Source organism: Centroberyx gerrardi, chromosome 20, assembly GCF_048128805.1.
Source record: "Centroberyx gerrardi isolate f3 chromosome 20, fCenGer3.hap1.cur.20231027, whole genome shotgun sequence".
Taxonomy (NCBI): Eukaryota; Metazoa; Chordata; class Actinopteri; order Beryciformes; family Berycidae; genus Centroberyx; species Centroberyx gerrardi.
Window position 1 is genome coordinate 1,108,720 of NC_136016.1, and position 19,923 is coordinate 1,128,642.

Genomic DNA, 19,923 nt, shown 5'->3' on the forward strand with positions numbered 1-19,923 from the left:
TTCACCTCTGCTCAGATTTTTTTCCTCAATACAACATCCTGTAAGGTTAGAACGCTAAATCCCAGCTGAACCTAGTTAGCTTTGGGTCAATTCAGTTTAGGTCAGCATCTTATTTCTGAAAGCAATATACTTTCAGCAGTTCCTGAAAGGGAAAGGGGAGGTTTGCATGCTGCATCCCAGCACTGATGAATTTGGACCAGGAAATCCATCTTAAAACACAGATCCATCCTATAATCTGTCACAGTGCTCTACAATGGATATTTCTTGTGAAAAGCCACAGCCTGCCTCTGCTGAAACTGAGGCTTGTTCTTCTTCTTTTTATCCCACTGGCACATCAAAATATCCCTGAATGTCGTTCGGAAGGTCTTGTTACACAGGGCATAGCACATGGGGTTGACTGTGCTATTAACATAACACAACCAGTAGCCCAATGCCCACAGAGTTTCAGGGATGCAGTCCTGACAGAAAGTATTGACCAACACCATAATATTATATGGTGTCCATGTAATGATGAAGGCGAACAGGATGGCACTGAGTGTCTGCGCCGCTTTCTTCTCATTCACCTTCTTTTCATTCTTACGCTTGTTGATCTGTGTCTTGGCCTTGGAGGCCAAGCGCTTGGCCATTGCCGCATCTTTGATAGTGATGGCTGCAGTTGATTGGTCGGCAGCCAAAGAGGAGACAAGGTTTGATTTGGACTCTATTTGACCTTTGTTGGATGATGACAACCCTTTGTTTCTCTTCGCCTTTCCAGATTTCTTACCATCTAGACAGACAGACAGACAGACAGACAGACAGACAGATCAATAGATAGATAGATAGATAGATAGATTATTTGGTATGTATCTTTGTATTAGTATACATACATAAATGACATTATATAGACAGGACCTGTTAGTATTAGTAGTATTATTAAGTCCAACCTGTGGAAGGCCTTAACAGGTCGTCCTCCATCTCATCGTGGCCCTCCGATGAGGTCAGTTGGGAGCCGTCTCTTGACCTCTGATCTTTCACCCCAGGAAGATTCACAACGATCGAGTAGATTGCCTTGGTTGACCCCTCCCTCTCAACTTCCTCCTCTGAATCCGACTGGTCCACAGAGGCACCGGTTTCATTGTTGTTCCAGCTGTCACTGCTGCTGTGCTCTGCCTCGTCCACCATGGTGGTGGTGGTGATGGACCTCTTGGATGAATGGCGGCCTGGCAGCAGTGATGAAAACTGGAGCAGGAGCCCACCCCACCTCCCCCTGTCTCCCCTTCCTTCTCCTACCCCAGCCTTGTGTTTATGGTTCTTCCCTGAAGTCAACTGACTCAGTTCATAACTGCTGCAGCTTCGGGAGCTCCCCATCTGGGAGAGCATGACTGACGACACCTCCTGACTGCTAGTCCCACCTCCTCTACCTCCTCCTCCACCACCACTCCCTTGATTCAGACCCTGGTTTGGGGTGTTGCCTGACCCGGATCCCCGGAGGCCTGCTAAATCTTTAGCCCGGTTCTCTGTCTCCTGGTAGATCTTCCAGTATAGGATTGTCATAATGGTCACTGGCAGGTAGAACGCAGCAATAGCAGTGCAGAATGTGATGATGGGCTCGGACAGGAACTGGATGTAGCACTCGTTAGGCTGGACGGTCCGCTCACCCACAAAGTACTGCCAGAATAGGATGGCTGGGGCCCAGAGAATGAAAGAGATGGACCAGGCTAAGCTGATCATGGTCATGGCCCGCTTGGTGGTCCGCTTGGCCCGGTAGGTCAATGGTCTGGTCACAGAGAAATACCTAAGAAAACAAGAGAGGAGAGGGATGAGACAGAGCAACTGTATGAAGAAAACTGAAAAGGAAAAAAACTTTGACCCACTGAGGAGGACATTTTCCATGACCAAAAATAACTAATCCAGTACTGTATATACACCCTAAAAAAATAAATACACTAAATAAAAACACTGGCGACATGGATAATAAAATCATTGTGTTTTAACGTCCATTTAGACTTTTTTTTATAGCTTTAAATCCCGACAACTCAAAACGTTGCAACACAATTTATCCGCTAGTCGGCTGTGTACCCTATTTCGACGCCTTCACACATTCTTCTATCTTCTGTTGAATGACAGCAAGTTCACCATGCTTCTCTTTCACGGTCCTCCTCATACTGTTAGACTTTGTGATTAGTGTAAGGTGTCCCGTTGACTCTGCCTTCTCCGATGTTGTTAAACTGTCTATGTCAATTTTGAGATGTTTCTTCTGTCTCAGTTACTCGATTTCCGCCAAAGAGGATTTTCGCTTCTCGGAGACCAGTTGCTTTTTTCTCTCCTGGGCCATGTAACGTTGCCTTGCTCCAGAGGCAAAATACATTTTGATTTCAGTGTTCAGCACCCCGCCGACAGAGTGAATGTGATCTAATATAATGCGCTGTGATGCCATAGACTCTTTGCGCAACTTCTCAACCTCCAGCTCCTTATTAATATAAAATCCACGTTCCACACTTGCCTGGCCATGCGAGAGGAGCAATAGGCCGTGACATACTGCCCATATATCTGAATAGGAGGCATTACTGGCCATGCAACCATGTAAAAGTACATCCACTCTGTCACTTAATTGAATTCTTTGAATTCAGAGGGTGACTCTGCTACAGTGTTGTCAATGAACTCGCCAAATTGCCTTAAGCCCTATTCGCACGGGACTAGTATTACCTGGGGACCTCTAGTAATTTGTAATAATTGCGGAGGTCGTCTGTGATCTTAATCCCGTGCAAATCTGCCATATCCGTAATTTGTAAAGTAAAAATTCCACCGCAAATTACCTACCATATTTCGCCAAACACAGAGGTCATGTGATAATATTAGTCCCGTGTGAATCGGCATCTCGGTGATTTGGGGTCGTATTTTTTTTTTTTTTTTCAAGGTTTTTTGTTTTCTCCGTGCCTTTTTTCTGCCTCTTTTCTGGTCGAGAATTATGGAGGCTGCGTTGGCAATTATAAATGAAAGTTTTGACAGCATTTTGGGTGCAAATTCAGGAGGCTCATCTCGCTACACAGCATGGAGACCCATTCGCAGAAAGAGCAAGCTCAAATCCATCAGAAGAGCGAAATCTCGAAAGATGACGAGATGGATGACATTCATGGCAGCATGCGGTAAGGAACATTTTTCTATCTTTCAACAGGCTCAACAGTTATTATGTGGTAGCCTATTAATAGTAACGTTAGTTCTATAGCTAGCGACCAGACACTTTCCAATCATTATTTCTCCAAAAATAGTGCACAAACAAGCCAGGTGATTCATATCATAATTCACGGTTAATGTTGGCTGGCCTGGGAAGTGCCACGATGCTTGATAATAGCATGGGTGATGTGAGGTGATGCAAAAATTATTGTAACATTAACCTTGAATTATGATATGAATCACCTGGCTTGTTTGTGCACTATTTTTGGGAAAATATTGATTGGAAAGTGTCTGGTCGCTATAGCTCTATAGGCCTAACGTTACTATTAATAGGCTACCACATAATAACTGTTGAGCCTGTTGAAAGATAGAAAAATTTTCCTTACCGCATGCTGCCATGATGTACTGCTCTCTCCCCAGCAGAGCGCATCCAGGAGGCCTTGGTAGTGCATATCCGCAGAGCCTTGATATCATATCCGGGGGATAAATGTCAGTAAATTCGAGTAAAATACAGACTTCGCTTATCCCGTGCGAATGCGCCGCACGAAACACAGATGTGGGGGGGTAATTTCTAAATCACATGAGGTCCCCAGGTAATACTAGTCCCGTGCAAATAGGGCTTACGTGTGTCATCACATATAACAGCAACTTTCTTAGCATCAACTAGAACTTTTAGCATCTTCTTTGACTATTGTACTCAAAACATTTCTACAGTCCTTTTTGAATTCAAGCACCCGGAGTTCGCTAATTTTTTCCTTAGTAAGCAACTCCTTTAGAATATTTTCTGCCACAAATCACACATACATTTTTTTCAAATTAGAGTGATTTTCTTTTTTAGGTGTCGATTTTCATTAGCTTTACTACAGTTGGTGCTTCTTTCAGGATGGGTGATTTATAAATCTCTGCATTAGTCCCCTAATCATGTGATGCATATCATCACATAGGAATGGTAGCATAGGTGCGTCTGTCTAGTCAGCCATGAGAAACGGAGCAAGTAGCTTAGCTACCAAAAGAAAAAAGTTCATTTTAGCTGTCATTTCCTTGACTACTTCATAGGATTTCGTTTTGGGGTCTTTTCGTTTCTTCTTGTTTATTTGTTTGATATATGATTGATTGATTGATGATTTTATACAGATAGAAATCATACATTCTGATAGGCTCAAAAGTAAGTCAAGCTCCTACAAACAGAACAGGCCGCAAGTTCATACTGCTAATCAACTTTAACATTGCAATAAACATACATCAACATACAATTTTACGAACCCTGTATAGAGGGAACAGAAAAAAAACAATGTTTTGGTTCCACTTTTCAGTCATTTCGAACAGTGTGTCCAGTCACACTGACATTTCTCAAAAAATAAACAAATAAGTAAATAAACACTTGCAATATTTTTTTGTTTCTTCTATAGAGCTGGATATGTAAATTTGTACACAAGTATCAAATTTGTTGGAGCCTACACAGATGTGAAACACACTAACCTACATTACTAAAACAATCCAAAACTTGAAACTGCACTCCATCATAACCAAACTGTTATTTTACTGTGCCCTTAGGGAGTCAATTAGGAAGTAACTTATTACATGTGATGGAATTTTGTTAAATGAGATTCCAAAAGAATGATAACAGTAACCTGCCACCGTTACAGGAGGATAGAAGAAAAACATGGCAAGACAGTGATCAGATTGCACATACTCTTGAAAAAAGAATTACTTTACTTGAAAAAAGCCATATTTAAATCTGAGCTTATAGACACTAACATAATTTTACAAATCTTGAAATAATGGCTAAAAGTGTTTGCAGCAGATGATAATATTCTAATCAAAGTAATCCAAAAGTAATTGAAAGCAATCACATTATAATACTTTAGGTATTCAGGTGGATGGCAATACTTGCAATAACAATTTCAAGTAGGAAATCAGCAACAGATAAAAATTTTAAGCAGCCTTCCCAACCCTGCCTATGTGTATTTATACACGATTGGGAGGAGTTTTCCACTTTTTTCTTTGCTGTGATCATTTCAGCCATCTCATTTGTTATAGCCCCTCTGCAGCAGTACCCAAATTGGGAGATCTTCTCTGTATCTTCATCTCTGGATGACTTCTTAAGTTGTGGTCACTTAATAAAAACTAAACAAACACAAAAATACTTTGACAGCACCTATTTTCAGGAATGCATTGTTTATTATGTCACCGTAGAGACAGTTGTAGGTTATACCCACCCTATTGCTTCTTCATAATCAACTGACAAGCAAAAGAGATGGAAGCCAGGCATGACGGGATAATTATTATGGTAGATCTTTGGCTAACAATGAGATGTTTGTCCTCAGTTGGAAGGTGTGCAAGACCTTCATACACAATATAATGAAGCCTATAGAGTCTTGAGAGGGAAGCAAAACTATCTGTTTTTAGAATAGGCCTCTAACTTTGGGCCCTTTTTTTTGCAGAACCAGAAGAAATGTTGTGAAAAATACAAAACACCTGTAATTATAAAATGGTTATTTGATTTTCAGCGTCCTTATTAGCGCACAATAATTGTAAAACTGTGAAACCATGATTTTTCCTCACATTATAATTGTACCATCAAAATCTCAAACCATTGCATCCCAATACGAGAGGAGATTTTGACCTCTGAGTAGTGCTTTAACTTTGGGTGTTCGATGTCTAAACTTCCGTGGATTTATAGTAGGTCTATTTATGACACAATCTTGTGACCGATGTTTTTCAAATTAGGTACACCAGTCTTACCATAGAACCCTGCACACCTTGCTGCTTCATCCTGCTGATGAATTTGCATTTGATGTATTTCTACTTCCACCTTCTTGTTTTCCACAGGTGTTTCTTTGTCCTTCTTCGTAAGGGATACTACCAACCATACATGACAAAGCTGATGGCTAGGAGGTTCATCATGGATGTCCCTGGCCATGTAGTCTATAACCAACCAGCTACAAATTAAAAAATATAAATTAATTGAATCCTTATGTACCTGTCAAAGCTGATGACCAGCAGGTTCATGACTGAGGCATTACTGGCCACATAGTCTATGGCTAGCCACAAGTCACACACCACTGGCCCTAGAGCCCACTGGTCCATGATGATGTAGGTGGTGTACAGGTTCATCGACAGCGTGCCAATGGTCAGGTCAGCAAATGCCAGGCTAAGCAGGTAGTAGTTGTTCACAGTCTTCAAAGCCTTGTTGATCTTGAATGACACCAAGACCAGGATGTTGCCAGTAACGGTGACAAGGGAGAGTGAGCCGGTGAGGAAGACAATGATGATCACCTAAAGATTGAGATTAAGAGGGAGGAACAGTAAGATGAACAGAGGAACAGAAGGGAGGAACATTAAGGTGCAAAATGCATTACAATGTATAGTTGAAAGTTAAGACATGTTAACTACTTGTCATGGGGTCATAGTGATGTCAAACAGTGTCATAGAAAAAGTATAAATATGATGGAAAAGGCAACAAAAGGAAAACAGAATGTATAGAGTGGGTAGGAAGGAGAGATGGCACTGAAGGATAATTGCACTGTTTAATAAGGCAAGAATGTGATGTTGCTAAATATTGCTGATGTTTGTGTGTTTGTCAGAGAACCACTCAGGCCAAAGAACCATCTGATCAGAATGTGAAAAAAGTAGGGCTGTGAATCGATAAAAAAAAAAGTAACGCATTAATCGCACAATTTGCTGTTTCTTAAAGCCCCTACGTGTAGAGTTTGTATCGGATTATATTATCCTCCATTTTGATACCATAACAGTTTGTCAGAAGAAAAATGAGACCATCGTGGACAAAATTCGTTTGGTGTTGCTTTCAGTCTGTTCATTCTCTGTATCCCACAGGTACGATTTGGCACGAAAAGTGCAGTACTGACTTACGGCAGAAAGGAAACCAAAACCAAACCAGGAAGACAACAGCCGCAGTTTGAATGCAGGCTAGTTGCTTAGATTGAACAGGGTGAAGCTAATCAATATGGCAGATGGTGGTAACGTGGAAGACAGGACTCTAACTGCTGGACCCTCTGCAACAAAACAAAAGAAGAAGTCTAACAGAAGGGGCTAAAAGAGTTAAGAAGGAGAGGGAGGGGAGCGCGGGACCCAGAGCCCCCGGGAGCCCACGGACCGATTGGATTGAAGTACCTGTTCCCGGCCCCCTGGTACACAGCAGCCCGGAGATCCCAGGAGCCCCATGGACCCCTTCAGCACAAAGCACTAGTTCTATAAGAGACTAAAAGAGCTAAGGAGAGTGACAAAGCATGGGATAAGACCAGAGTTAACCGCGGCCGGGTGTTCACTCGTCGGAGAGTTCTGGGAGCTGAAGGGGTTTAAGACCAATATAACCCTTAACCTGAATTCTAACAACAAACTACTTCATAGTACAATGCTGTCATTAGGAATAATACAGAAACTAATGCTTGAGCTACAGTTATCTGCAGCAGTACTTTGTTTACATATTCCAGCTGTATGGAGGGGGGTGTTGCAAACGCACTAAGACATTGCAAAGACATTTGCAACGGTGTCTTTTTTTGGCACTACCACTAGGAGTCGCCAAATTTAACAATTTTCAAATCCTACACATAGGGGCTTTAAGACTGAAACTTAAAGTTAAGCTTAAGTAATGGTTTAATCCAATTTCTTCTTTCAGTATAGCTCTATGAAAATATTGGAATTTGCAGTTGTTTGGTAGGTTATATAGTTCTTGTAGCTGGTCGAAGGTCAGGAAACGGCAATTTTTAAAGAGGTATATAATTCTGTGGTGTTTCAAGATGGTGAATAATAGTGGTTGGTTGTTAATTTTAAACATAGGTTGGTGTGTTTTATTAGTGGCTGTTGCAGTGTGGCTAATTTGATTCTCATTTTTTTGTTTTTGATGTGACCAGATATGCAAGATATGTCGGACTGTGCAAAAAGAGGTTTGTGGATTTGATAGATACAAAAGTATGTCATCTGCCTATAGGCTTATTTTGTCTTCATTTATTGGAGCCTCAAAAAAAGTGCAAAAAGCGGTGGGGATAATGGACATCCTTGCCTTGTGCCTCATTTTAAGTGAAAAGGTAGCGATGTCTGTCCATTGGTTATACGGATGCTACGGATACTGCGAGTAAAGTATTTTGATCCATGTGGTGAAATATGGTCCAATGCCGAATTGTTCCAGAACAGAGAAGAGGAATGGCCAGTTTGTTCTGTCAAATGCATTTTCTGCATCAACAGTAACACTCATGGATGGGACTGAGTTCTCTTTTGCCATGTGTATTAAACTGAACAGCCTCTGAGTGTTTTCTGAGGACTGTCCTCCTTTTATGAAACCAGTTTAGTCAGGATATATCACCTTATCAATAACTGTTTCTAAACGGTGTGACAGGGCTTTGCTGTATTAATCAGAGATACATTCTTTTCACATAGCACTTAGCCCGGGTGCTAAAGGCTTCCTTAGCCGTGGGCTAACTTGTGTTTCAGCCCTGGGCTAATGAACGTTTCACACAGGCAAATTGCAAAGTGGGGTAATCCCGATTTTAGCAGCAGGACCAACTTTTCAGGGTTATCCCCAGAAAATAATTTAAAAACAGGGTTATCTGTTAGCTATGTGAAAAGGGTTAGAAGACTTTGTCCAATTAAATAACTCCTTCACAATGTTGCTAAGCAACACTGCATGGCATTCCTGGGCTCAAGTGTTATTACCACAGACCATTATAGTATTGTGACAGCAGTCAAAAGCAAAAATAAGAAAAATAAAAAAAAATAAAAAGAAGGAAAGGAAAAGAATGGAATAAACAAAAGTAAAAGAAAGCATGTCAAAGAGATCTAACTGTTCGCAGGCAGAGACAGAGTTATTTTTATGTTTATGGACAGCAAAATCCATCCAAGATAGACAGGATGGGACCTGCCGCAATGAAAATGTTATAAGTGACGTAAACAACAGCATGTCAGAGACTTGCCACTGGTTGAATAAGCCTCTATCTTCTCAAAATCTCTGTTCTCCATTTTTCTCTCTCTAACCAATGTCTTCATAGTTGCATTACACCCCAATAACGGTAACATAATTGTTGCTAGTTAGTAGGCTGTGGAGGAGCACGTAACAGTAGCCTATTCATGTGTCATTCGTGTTATACCTGGGCTATGAAGAACTCTGTGTGAAACATTAGCCCTAGGCTAAGAGTTAGCCATTGGTTAAACTGCTACACCAGCTCCGTTATTGTTTCATCCGTGGTCTGCCTGTTCTCTTGCGCGTATCTACATTTTACCTACATGGGTAAGTGAACACAGTTATCTAGTTTTGCTTATTTTTCCATAAACAACTCAAGGTGTACCGTGAGGAACATTAATGTACCATACAGGGATGCTTATGTCAGATTTTTTTGAGAGTGTAGGCGTACTGTTGCCAAATACAAGGCTTCTCAACAGCTATCCATGGATAACCTCATCTCCAACATTTATTTAAGCGACATTGGTTCATGTATCCTCTATTTTCTTTACTGACATGGTGATAAATGACCACAGTAAGCGAAATCTTTGCATTTATATACATTTATATGGCTAAAATATGGAACAGACGGATGCGTAGTCCGTCAAAAATAGAAGCCATGCGTGCCTTCCACCATCCACTAACGTTAAAACATGCCAATCAATGGCATAAGTAAACTAGGCTGCTACAGCTGGCTACAGTGCTACAGAGAACATTGGCAAGTATTGGAGATGTTATTGACATGCCATCCCTCTGACTAATACATGGAAATAAGGTTGAAAATCTGTGATCCCTGGACACAAACAACCAGTACCATTTGTGTCTAGGTTATGAGTCACCAGGACTATATCTGTGTGCCAAATTAGGAAAAAAGTTACCAATCTATGCCTGAGTTATTTGACTGAATACAGAATAATGCAAAGCATTGTGGGTATTGGAGTCTTTGTTATCACAACAGTACAGAAGTTCAAATGGCTGTATTTCTTTCATATCTCAAGATATCAGCATGTGGCTTTTGAGTGACAGGTGCATAGGAAAAAAAACAAAAAGGTAGATACAGAGAAAGAAATATAATCCCGCACACTGTCACACTTGCATGATACTTTAATGTGACGTTTCGGTCTATAAGGCCTTCATCAGTAAGCATGAAACAGCCACAATCATCACAGAATAAATAGAACAGGGTAAAGAGGTACAGACCAATAAGGAGAGGTTATACCAAAGGACACACCTGTAGGCCATCCTCAATCTAGGTCACATGGCACAACAGGCGCACCTAAGGTATGGGAATGTATGGGAATACTGAATCTCATAGCCAAAGACACCCTCTAAAGGCCATCTCATGAAGCATTGATGACTCACTGACTGACTGACTGACTGCCTGACCTGAATATGCCTTGTGATGCCCTTGGCTAGAAAAAATTAATAGAGCCTGTTTAAGATCCATTATTCGTGCATTCCGAATAATATTTGTTTACATCCCTAGTACCTACCCCTGATTCTGAAGTCACCACACTCTAAACCATAAGTTACAGAAAACAAACAACACGATTTTTTTAATCATCATTCCTTCATTAGTAAGCAGAAAAAAATTGTAATTTCTTGAAAACTGAGCATACGATAGATCAAAATCTCCAGCTGCAAATAGTTTGATAAGGTGACAATGTGACATGTTCAAGATAGTTCAATCTTAATCAAACTAAAGACCTGATGTCTGTACTATGTCTTAACTAAAGACTTGATGTCTGTACTATCAAGATGATGTCTGTAAAGCCATGTTTAAATGTACTAATGGAGGGCACTAATACAGTTATACTATTCTTTCTGAGGCTTTCAACATAGGTTGGACTATCGTGAAACTTGTCCCTTTGTTTTGTTTCCCCACTCTGGCACACCAAAAGAGTTGGTCCAGTGGTTAAGGCACAGGACTGCAAAGCACAAGATTGTGACTTCAAATCCCGAACCTACCACCATTAAGTCAGCCAAATAATCAAAAACAATCAGTGTTATCAGCATTATGTATATGATAAAACAATTTAAAGTTTCATTGAATATTAAATCACATAGGCCAGAAAACTCGCTATGGATTGAAACTTTAAGGCATGTTGCACTTCTGGCAGTGATCTCAAATCAGTATTTTGCCTTTGACAGATGATGCAAAACACCTGCCCCATGTTATTTAGTATTAATTTACTCTTTAATGGAGAGCACTATAAAGTTCTATAAAATGGTTATCATAGGCTGCAGTATCACAATACTTATCCCTTTACTTATTTTTTCCTAATGAAAACTATCAGAGATGTTTGGCTCAGTAGTTAAAGCATCTGTGTGTCATGCTAAAGCTTGTGGGTTCAAATCCAGGCCTGTCTGTTTCCAAAGGCATAAACTGCCTAGAACAGGAGGCATTTTTTCGAATAGCAAGTATAGCCATTGTGAATAACAATGTGCGATGAACAATATGGCCGCAATTAAATGCTAAACTTGACAAAAGACACAGGCTAATACAAAATTAGCCATAAGTAATCTACTGTGTCAATATCTTCACAAACCTGTCTGCCTTCCATAATGTTTTGTCTGTCTGTCTGTCTGTCTGTCTGTCTTTTCAAAGTGAGCTTGGACCCCTACAATCGCCGCTTGCGGCTATATTTTAAAATAGAATCATTGCCATTGTTACCTGCCAGATAGTATGTCCTCCCAATGGGTCATACTCCTCTGGTGGCAGGATTAGCGTCCCGTTAACTGGTGAACCAGTGAAGTTCCATCCTTGCCCTGGGACATGACTGACATTATGCTGCTGCCACCCACCAACACTGTCAGATAACATGGCCGACTCCTGGTAAGTGCCACCTGAAGTTGTGACAAAACATTCATAATATAACAAATGAAATAACAAAATAATACACTCTTTAAAAAGATGAAAAAAGATTGAAAAAACACCAGATGTGTTGTCCCCAACTGAAAAAAAAAGGCATAACATGCATTAAGGCAAGGGACCACAGGTGAATAGTGAATCATTTTTTGATGAATTATTCACAATATACTATGTATATGGTAAAAGATCTTTTTCATTTTTTTTTCATGTAAAATACCCCATAAAATAGAAATGACCAAAGATGTGAAAAAAGTTCTATTTTCCTGAAAATGCATCAGGTCAAATTTGGTCATATCTACAAGTTAAGTTGAATTTTATGACCCTACAGTAGTTAAAGAAGCAAAATATTACAACATTTACTATTCCAGTCAAAACCACCATTTTCACCTGTGGCACATTAAGGAGGGTTTGTATTAGCACATGTCTTTTGTCAATATACTCACATGTATTTAATCAGAGACTCTGCATCCCATGTTATTTCAGATCAGATAGATCTTTTGTAAGACTGCTGCATTAATATTTGTATTACTTATTTATTACAGAGTTACTAAGCACTGTTGAGGAACCAGATTCCTCCAGTACCTAAGATGGTGGACTCGGCTACGATGGCGGTATCAGGCTGGTCTCTCATACCAGGAGAGCTGTTGGTGAGGAAGAGGACTGGATCAGAGCTGAAGTTCAGACTCATGATGGCCAATGGACATCTGGAGAGGAGAGGAGAGGAGAGGAGGGGATGTAAAAAAATGTTTTTATTTATTTTTCCCATGGCGCAGCCGAGGGCATCATGAGGCAAATTCAGGTCAGGCAGTCAGTCAGTCAGTCAGTCAGTCAGTCAGGTAACGCTTAGTGAGATGATGTGCTCTGTCAGATGGCCTCTAGAGGGCGTTTTTGACTGTGAGCTGCAGTGTTTCCCATACAGAGGCACAAAATCAAAAGTTGGTCAGTGTGTAGAAATGGATCTAAATCGATCTCTAATGTGCCTGATGTGCGCATCATGTCATGTCTGTAATTTGGAGATGTACAGACGGCAGACCAGCAGCATTGAACTCAATCCACAGAGTCTCCCGGTGTGAACAAAAGTGAAACTTAACATCCCACAGTTAGTAACGGGGATTTGCAGACAACTCGTCTTCACTGCCCTACAAACTTTAACGGTAGGTGACGTCATCTTGTGGTATTTAAGTAACTTTAGTGGAATTAGGTAATTTAACCGTGTCGCAGTGCTTCAGTGCATAAAATTGAACACACGTGCCGTGGGTCTGTACAAGATCTGTGCTTGTTTTATTTTATTTTACTCTTAAACATTTTAATATCCTCTTGTCTACTAATGCATCTAGTTAGGTTCTCTGGAACTAACTTGTTTAAGCATTTGTAAACATGTTTAAGATAGGAAAAGTGAAAAACTATGTAGATTGTACTTTTTCAGGATATGGCAGTGATGTCACCAAGTTTTTTATCTAGTATTTTCAATGATTGGTTGTATAGGGAAGTCATGCATTTAACTGTAGATTGAGGTGCTTGACTCCAGACAGTGATGCAATAAGTAAAATTGGAATCATTGCATGCCTATCAAATTTAAGTTGAGGCTCTAACACTACTCCTAAATACTTAAATTTGTTGACTTCAATTTCTTTGTCTTGTAAACAAACTATAAATTTACTTTATGTAACTTGTTTCCTAATGGACAAACACATAGACACTGTTTTTGTTAAATTCAGTGTAAGGTGATTCTGTTGAAGCCACTCATACATACCTTTCATGCTACGTGTCTTAGCTGGTGCATAAATGACAGTGTCATCGGCATAAAGCTGACAACCCGCCTCTGGACAGCTTGAGGGTAAATCATTTATAAACATGCTAAAGAGCAATGGGCCCAACATTGAACGAGGTGCGTCAAATCTGATGTTACTAAGGGCTGGCCTATGTTGCTCAATTTTTACACATTGCTCTCTGTTTTGGAGATAAGAAGCAAACCAATCTATTGTCTGTTCAGAAATATGAAATGAAGACAATTTTGACAGCAGGATGTTGTGGTTGACTGTATCGAACGCCTTTTTTAGGTCGAGAAATACTGCAACCACAACATTAAAGCTGTCCATAAAATGTTTAATATTTTCAATAAAGTAACAATTAGCTGTAGAGCATTTTGGTCTAAACCCAGTTGAAAATTGAATTAGAAGCCCCTGACTTAAAAATAGGTGTGACAATTGCCTTTTTCCAGCATTCTGGAAATGTGCTGGTTTTGACTGTTAGATTTATAAGATGAGTCATGGGTTTTATCAGTATAGAGCTGTACTTTTTAATAAAACAGGTGTCTATTTAATATAAATATTTTGCTTTAGAATCAGCTAGTTTCCTAATGATATCACTTATTTTACTCTTGTGTACCTCTTGTAAATTGAAGGTGTCAGTGAAGTTTTCAGTTGTATTATTAACTTTCAAAGTTATGTGCTAAATCTTCAACTGTTTGTATAAAATATGTATTGAACTCCTGTGCAATTTGAGCGCCATCAGTGATGAGGGGTCCATCTACAATAATCCCTTTAATCTTCTTTTGAATGTGAGATTTGTTAGTCAAATTATTCATGTATTTCCAAATAGATGATCTATTTCCTTTGGCATTATCTATAAATTGAGTATAGTACGAAGTTTGTGCACTCCATAATTCTTGAACAACTTTATTCCTAAATCCTTTGTAAATAAGATGGTCTGTATTCAATTTGGTTGATAGAAACGTTTTCAAGGCAAGATCCTTCCTCTTGAAAACAGTGGGCTTAACTTGTGCTTATATTTAAGCTCCCCACATCAACACAGCCTCAGCTCACCCTGCAGCAATTCACTGACAGAGACAGGATATGGCATTGACTTGTACAGCATTTGATTTAACACACACTCTTAAAAAGGAGGCAATTTTCTGGACACTGTCCATTATCCTCTGGACAACACACATTTGTGTTACGTTTAAACAAACTATATCCAAAGAGTCATCCAAAGAGCACATATCCACTGTTTGAAAAAGTGACACTGATTTACACAGATTGTTGGCATAAAAATAAAGCACATTATGGGTTTCTACTAAAGTTGTGAGTCATCTTAAGACCTTTGATTACAATAAGTTCTGTTTTTGAAGATACAATTGTCTCTGTTTTTGAAATATTATACAGACTGAATTTGAGGTAGCAACATTTTTATAAAACTGATATACAGCATTTTGGAATGAAACCCGTAAGTTAATAACAGCACATCAGGATTCGTTTTATTGGCCAATTATGTTTGCAAATGCAAGGAATTCAACTTGGATTGGGTGGGTTGGTCACAAAGGTCACATGAAATATAAAAACACAAAAATTCTACAAAAAAAAAAAGTAGTATATCAAAAAGCAGAAATTTAGGGAATAGAGCCTTTTCTGACAAATACAACTGTATAACCATTTGTGCTATAAATGGTCCAAACTCCTTTGACGTAAGTGACTGACTGAATTAGTATACTAACTAGTATACTAATAAAATAAACCCCAAAACCCAAACATTTCCCAGTTGCAACCAGATCATTCCCATCTCATCAGTCCTCCTCATGTAGTGAACCCCTGGCATTGCTGCCATGCAGCTATATTTTGTTATTATTATTATTACTAGTAGTAGTAGTAGTAGTAGTAGTAGTATCACTATTTTCTTTATCATTTATTAATAATAAATGATAAAGATACTACTACTTATATATTTAAAATTTGATTTTTTTTTTTATGTCATAATGACAATGACAAAAAATTACAAAATGTCAAAAATCTAAATCCCATTACTTTTAGGTCCTGGAAAGCAGTGTATGTTTAGTGGATATTTCATGGAATAACAACCCCCACCCCAACCCCAACCCCCATCACCATATAACATTGCCTTTCCCTGAATGTACTCATGTTGCTGTAAGGCACTTTTACCAAATGGCTTGTATTGGTTATTTTCAAGCCTATAATAAATACAGACCCATTACTTTGCTTGTGTGAGTCTATGCTGACCCTCTGCCCCCATGGAATCTGATCCACCTTCACCTCTGGCACTGACTTCCACCAACATCAGCTAAAATCCATTTTATGTTGGCATCGGGGCACCAAATTAGCAGAATGGACACTGCCAGTATCACTCTGATGTATTACCTGTTGGAAATGACACAGACAGCTTATTATACTGTTTTAACTTATACTCTGTAAAGGCCTCAAGCGGAAATGGAAATGTTAGCATTGTAGCATTTGAATGGTTAGAATCAGTTATCCATGCTGGTATAAGAGAGATATAAGGTATATGGTAGAGAACGCACAGTAACTACTGTCTGCATTCAGACTAGTCCAGGTTTCCATAGACACCTCCATTAATTAAAACAAACATTTTAGTCCAGGATTTATCCTAATCCATGTCTGTCAAACTATGCTGAAAGTCTTATTTCTGTGCTTTTTATCTACAAAATAATTTCTTAAAATGCAATTGAATATAATTTATTGTCCTGAGGGAAGTTATGTATACAAGGCAAGCACAGAAAACAGTGTGCATCATACACAACATACACACATTCACTAGTTAATAAAATCCACAGATTATCAGTCCCATCAGTCTAGTAATTAGACAGACATATTTTAAAGACCACAGGATACAGGCTGACTCTGGAAAAACCATTTGGTTTGAAAAGAGGAGAGAAAAATGTCCAGGTCTGAAGAGAGTGGAGTGCCATAGTGACACAGTTACTGCCGGAAACTTCCGCCGTGAAGACAGGCAGCCATCCAAAGCTGCTGGAGAGCTGCTCATGTGCTTCTCTCAATAGCCGCATTTTAAAAGCCGTTTAAAAGCCTTTTTTACTGAAGTGACTGCTGAGAAATTTATATCTTCCACCTAATCTACAATCTACCCACTTCTGCTTGAATGTTTTCAGAAATTGCCAGATGCAAGTAACTGTGAGTATGTTTACATGCACACTAATAACTCAATCTTAACCTGATTAAGGTAATACTCCGACTGTTGAAATTGTCATGTAAATACCATGTAAACATCAAAATCAAAATATTGCCTATAAAGCTAATTACTCCTAGTAGTTGGGGTATTGGTGTGCATGTAAACAGACTCATTGTCAAGTAGTCTGTGAGGCCTCAGGTTTAGAGAAGTAGGCTGGTGAACTTGTAACCGTCTCCCCTTCCTCAACAACTGCCCTCAGGCAAGGCATTTAACCTCCAGTTACTCCAGTTTAACAGCTCAGAGGCCACCAATAGCAGACTTGTGTTGTACTGGGCAGTTCACAAATGTGAATGTATCCAACTATATACGTAGATCTGAAGCAGAGTGTCAAAAGCAAAATGACATGTGTGGTCAGCAAATCCTCTCTAGATAATTAAAGGTTAAAAATAATGTAAAGTCTTATCTCTATGCTTATAAAACAGTTGCCATGGAACTGAAAAATGCAGCTACTGACAAGTAACAGTGGTACACTTTATGTACAGTGGACATGAATAGTCTTTGAAGATGTAGTAATATTTGTATTGCCCCTTAGCACAAAATGACCATAATACATCTGCTGGGATTGATAGGGTTGCTGATCAATACCAATACTTTAATCTCAATACCTCACCCTTGATGGAGGACTTGCTCATAGCACTGTTGTATTTACTACTGGTGGCCAATAGAGGTCGATAAAATTGATGATTACAGTAATGATATACACTTGGGAAAACCCAGAAAGACATAGGAAAAGGATTGACTTGATGTATAATACATGATGAACATCCTGTTGAAACTGGTTTCTCAAACTCTCAGTGAATTGTAAACCTTTTAGTTGTTGATTTAGTATTGTATTGTAGAACTGTCTACACTGCAGGTGGGAAGATAATAATGGTGGTGGGAAATCTCCACACAGGAAGTGACGAATCCAAAAGTGTCTCCGAAACAGCAGTGAGCGAGTGCTCCATCCAGAGAAGCTGGACACACCAATGATGGCTGAACCTCTTTACCATCTCCACCCCCACCACATACTAAGAAGACATTTAGGGTGTATTCATTCATCATGCGGTTTATTCAAACTTATTCAAACTATTCAAATGCATTATGCCATTTGAACTCAAATAACCGCACCAAGATGCCTGTAATTGCACATCTCAGTCCTGTGGTGCAGTTTGTTAGGAGTGAGAAAGTAATCTGAACCAACAACAGGAAACAACCCCAAAGGGTATAAGGAGACAGATGTTGACATCTGATAGCCAGCAGTTCCTCATGCTTGGAAAGCCTAGCATAACAAAATGAAAATATAGCTGCAAGCGGCGATTCCGTGGTTCAACTACCAACTTGAGCCATTGGCATTAATAGTAAACAAGTTATACTAATTGTAAATAGAACTGCTTATTTAGAAGTTTATAACATATTTACCAAGTTTCATAGCAGTGTTCATTTTGACAAGAATTTGAAATGTAGTTTTAGTCTTAGTCGCTTACTGAAAATTGTAGTTGGTTTAAAGTCACATTTTAATCTTTTTTTTTGTTTTATTTTAGTCAAGATTTAGTCAGTGGAACTCAGTTTTAATTTTAGTCTAATTTTAGTCAATGTTTTAGTCATAATTTTCTCAGACAGTTTCATGATACTGTAATGGATTTTGCTGAAGGATATTTCTCCTTGCTGTAAAAATTCCAATGAGAAGTAAGCATACCTTGAACTATGTGTTTAGTCATCTAGGCTGAGAATGTGTTACTGACTTACCGTACTTCTTTCTTATACAGTATCATATAAAAATTAATGCCTAAAATTTGCTAGAAAAAGTGCAATACAATGTTGCGCCCGCCACAATATCAGCAGCACTGACCGCCACAATATATTTTTTTTCCACTCTTTAATTGTAGAACTGCGTTTAGCGCATTGATTCGCTCAGCCCCTAATTGCTCTGCACGCTCTCTCTCTCGCTCTCTTTCTCTGTATCTCGCTCGCTCTCTCTCTCTGTCGCTCACTCTCTCTGTCTCTCACTCTCTCTCTCTCTCTGTATCTCGCTCGCTCTCTCTCTGTCGCTCACTCTCTCTCTCTGTCTCTCGCTCTCTCTCTCTCTGTATCTCGCTCTCTGTCTCTCGCTCTCTCTCTCTGTATCTCGCTCTCTCTCTCTGTCGCTCACTCTCTCTCTGTCTCTCTCTCTCTCTCTCTCTCTGTATCTCGCTCGCTCCCTCTCTGTCTCTCGCTCTCTCTCTCTCTGTCTCTCGCTCTCTCTCTCTCTGTATCTCGCTCTCTCTCTCTGTCGCTCACTCTCTCTCTGTCTCTCGCTCTCTCTCTCTCTGTATCTCGCTCTCTGTCTCTCGCTCTCTCTCTCTGTATCTCGCTCGCTCCCTCTCTGTCTCTCTCTCTCTCTCTCTGTATCTCGCTCTCTCTCTCTGTCGCTCAGTCTCTCTCTGTCTCTCGCTCTCTCTCTCTCTGTATCTCGCTCTGTCTCTCGCTCTCTCTCTCTGTATCTCGCTCGCTCCCTCTGTCGCTCACTCTCTCTCTCTCTCTGTATCTCGCTCGCTCTCTCTCTCTGTCGCTCACTCTCTCTCTCTCTCTCTCTCTCTCTCGCTGTATCTCGCTCTCTCTCTCTCTCTCTGTCGCTCACTCACCAGGGGGCAGTGAGAATTTGACTTGCACTTGCAGATAAATGATTGGTTAAAAAGGAAAACAACCAATGCTTTGAGGTTGTCCGCCCGAACAGAGCCAACTATTTTGTCTCGTCTTTACTCGTCAGGGCATAATGAACAGAGATTTTGTCATAATTTTTGTTGTCAATATTTTTTTAATCTAAGTTGTGTTACAATTTAGTCATGAAATAAAATTACGTCAACGAATACTTATCGTCAAAATTTTTATTGACAAAATGAACACTGTTTCATAGCAATCAAACAAGCAATCTTTAAGTAATGGCCATTTTTATTATACTTTGTATTTTAAAATGCGATTGGCT

The 19,923-nt window shown here is 39.6% G+C and overlaps 1 protein-coding gene across 1 annotated transcript; it reads right to left on the reverse strand.

The window, feature by feature from the left end:
* Positions 1–248: 248 nt before the first annotated feature.
* Positions 249–12,669, reverse strand: chrm3b (cholinergic receptor, muscarinic 3b). The gene is made up of 5 exons (XM_071901681.1): positions 12,564–12,669; positions 11,784–11,956; positions 6,137–6,432; positions 924–1,774; positions 249–766 (listed from the first exon to the last, which is right to left on the reverse strand). Exons 1-5 carry the CDS (start codon positions 12,667–12,669, stop codon positions 249–251), a joined length of 1,944 nt encoding a protein of 647 aa, XP_071757782.1.
* Between the last annotated feature and the right edge of the window lie 7,254 nt (positions 12,670–19,923).

What these genes read in the sequence shown, in the direction of transcription:
- chrm3b (XM_071901681.1), bottom strand. Translation starts at nt 12,669, where the DNA reads ATGAGTCTGAACTTCAGCTCTGATCCAGTCCTCTTCCTCACCAACAGC. An exon ending in AGCCGAGTCCACCATCTTAG is followed by an intron (nt 11,957 to 12,563) that starts GTACTGGAGGAA and finishes TCACAACTTCAG; the next exon opens with GTGGCACTTACCAGGAGTCG. An exon ending in GAGGACATACTATCTGGCAG is followed by an intron (nt 6,433 to 11,783) that starts GTAACAATGGCA and finishes CTCAATCTTTAG; the next exon opens with GTGATCATCATTGTCTTCCT.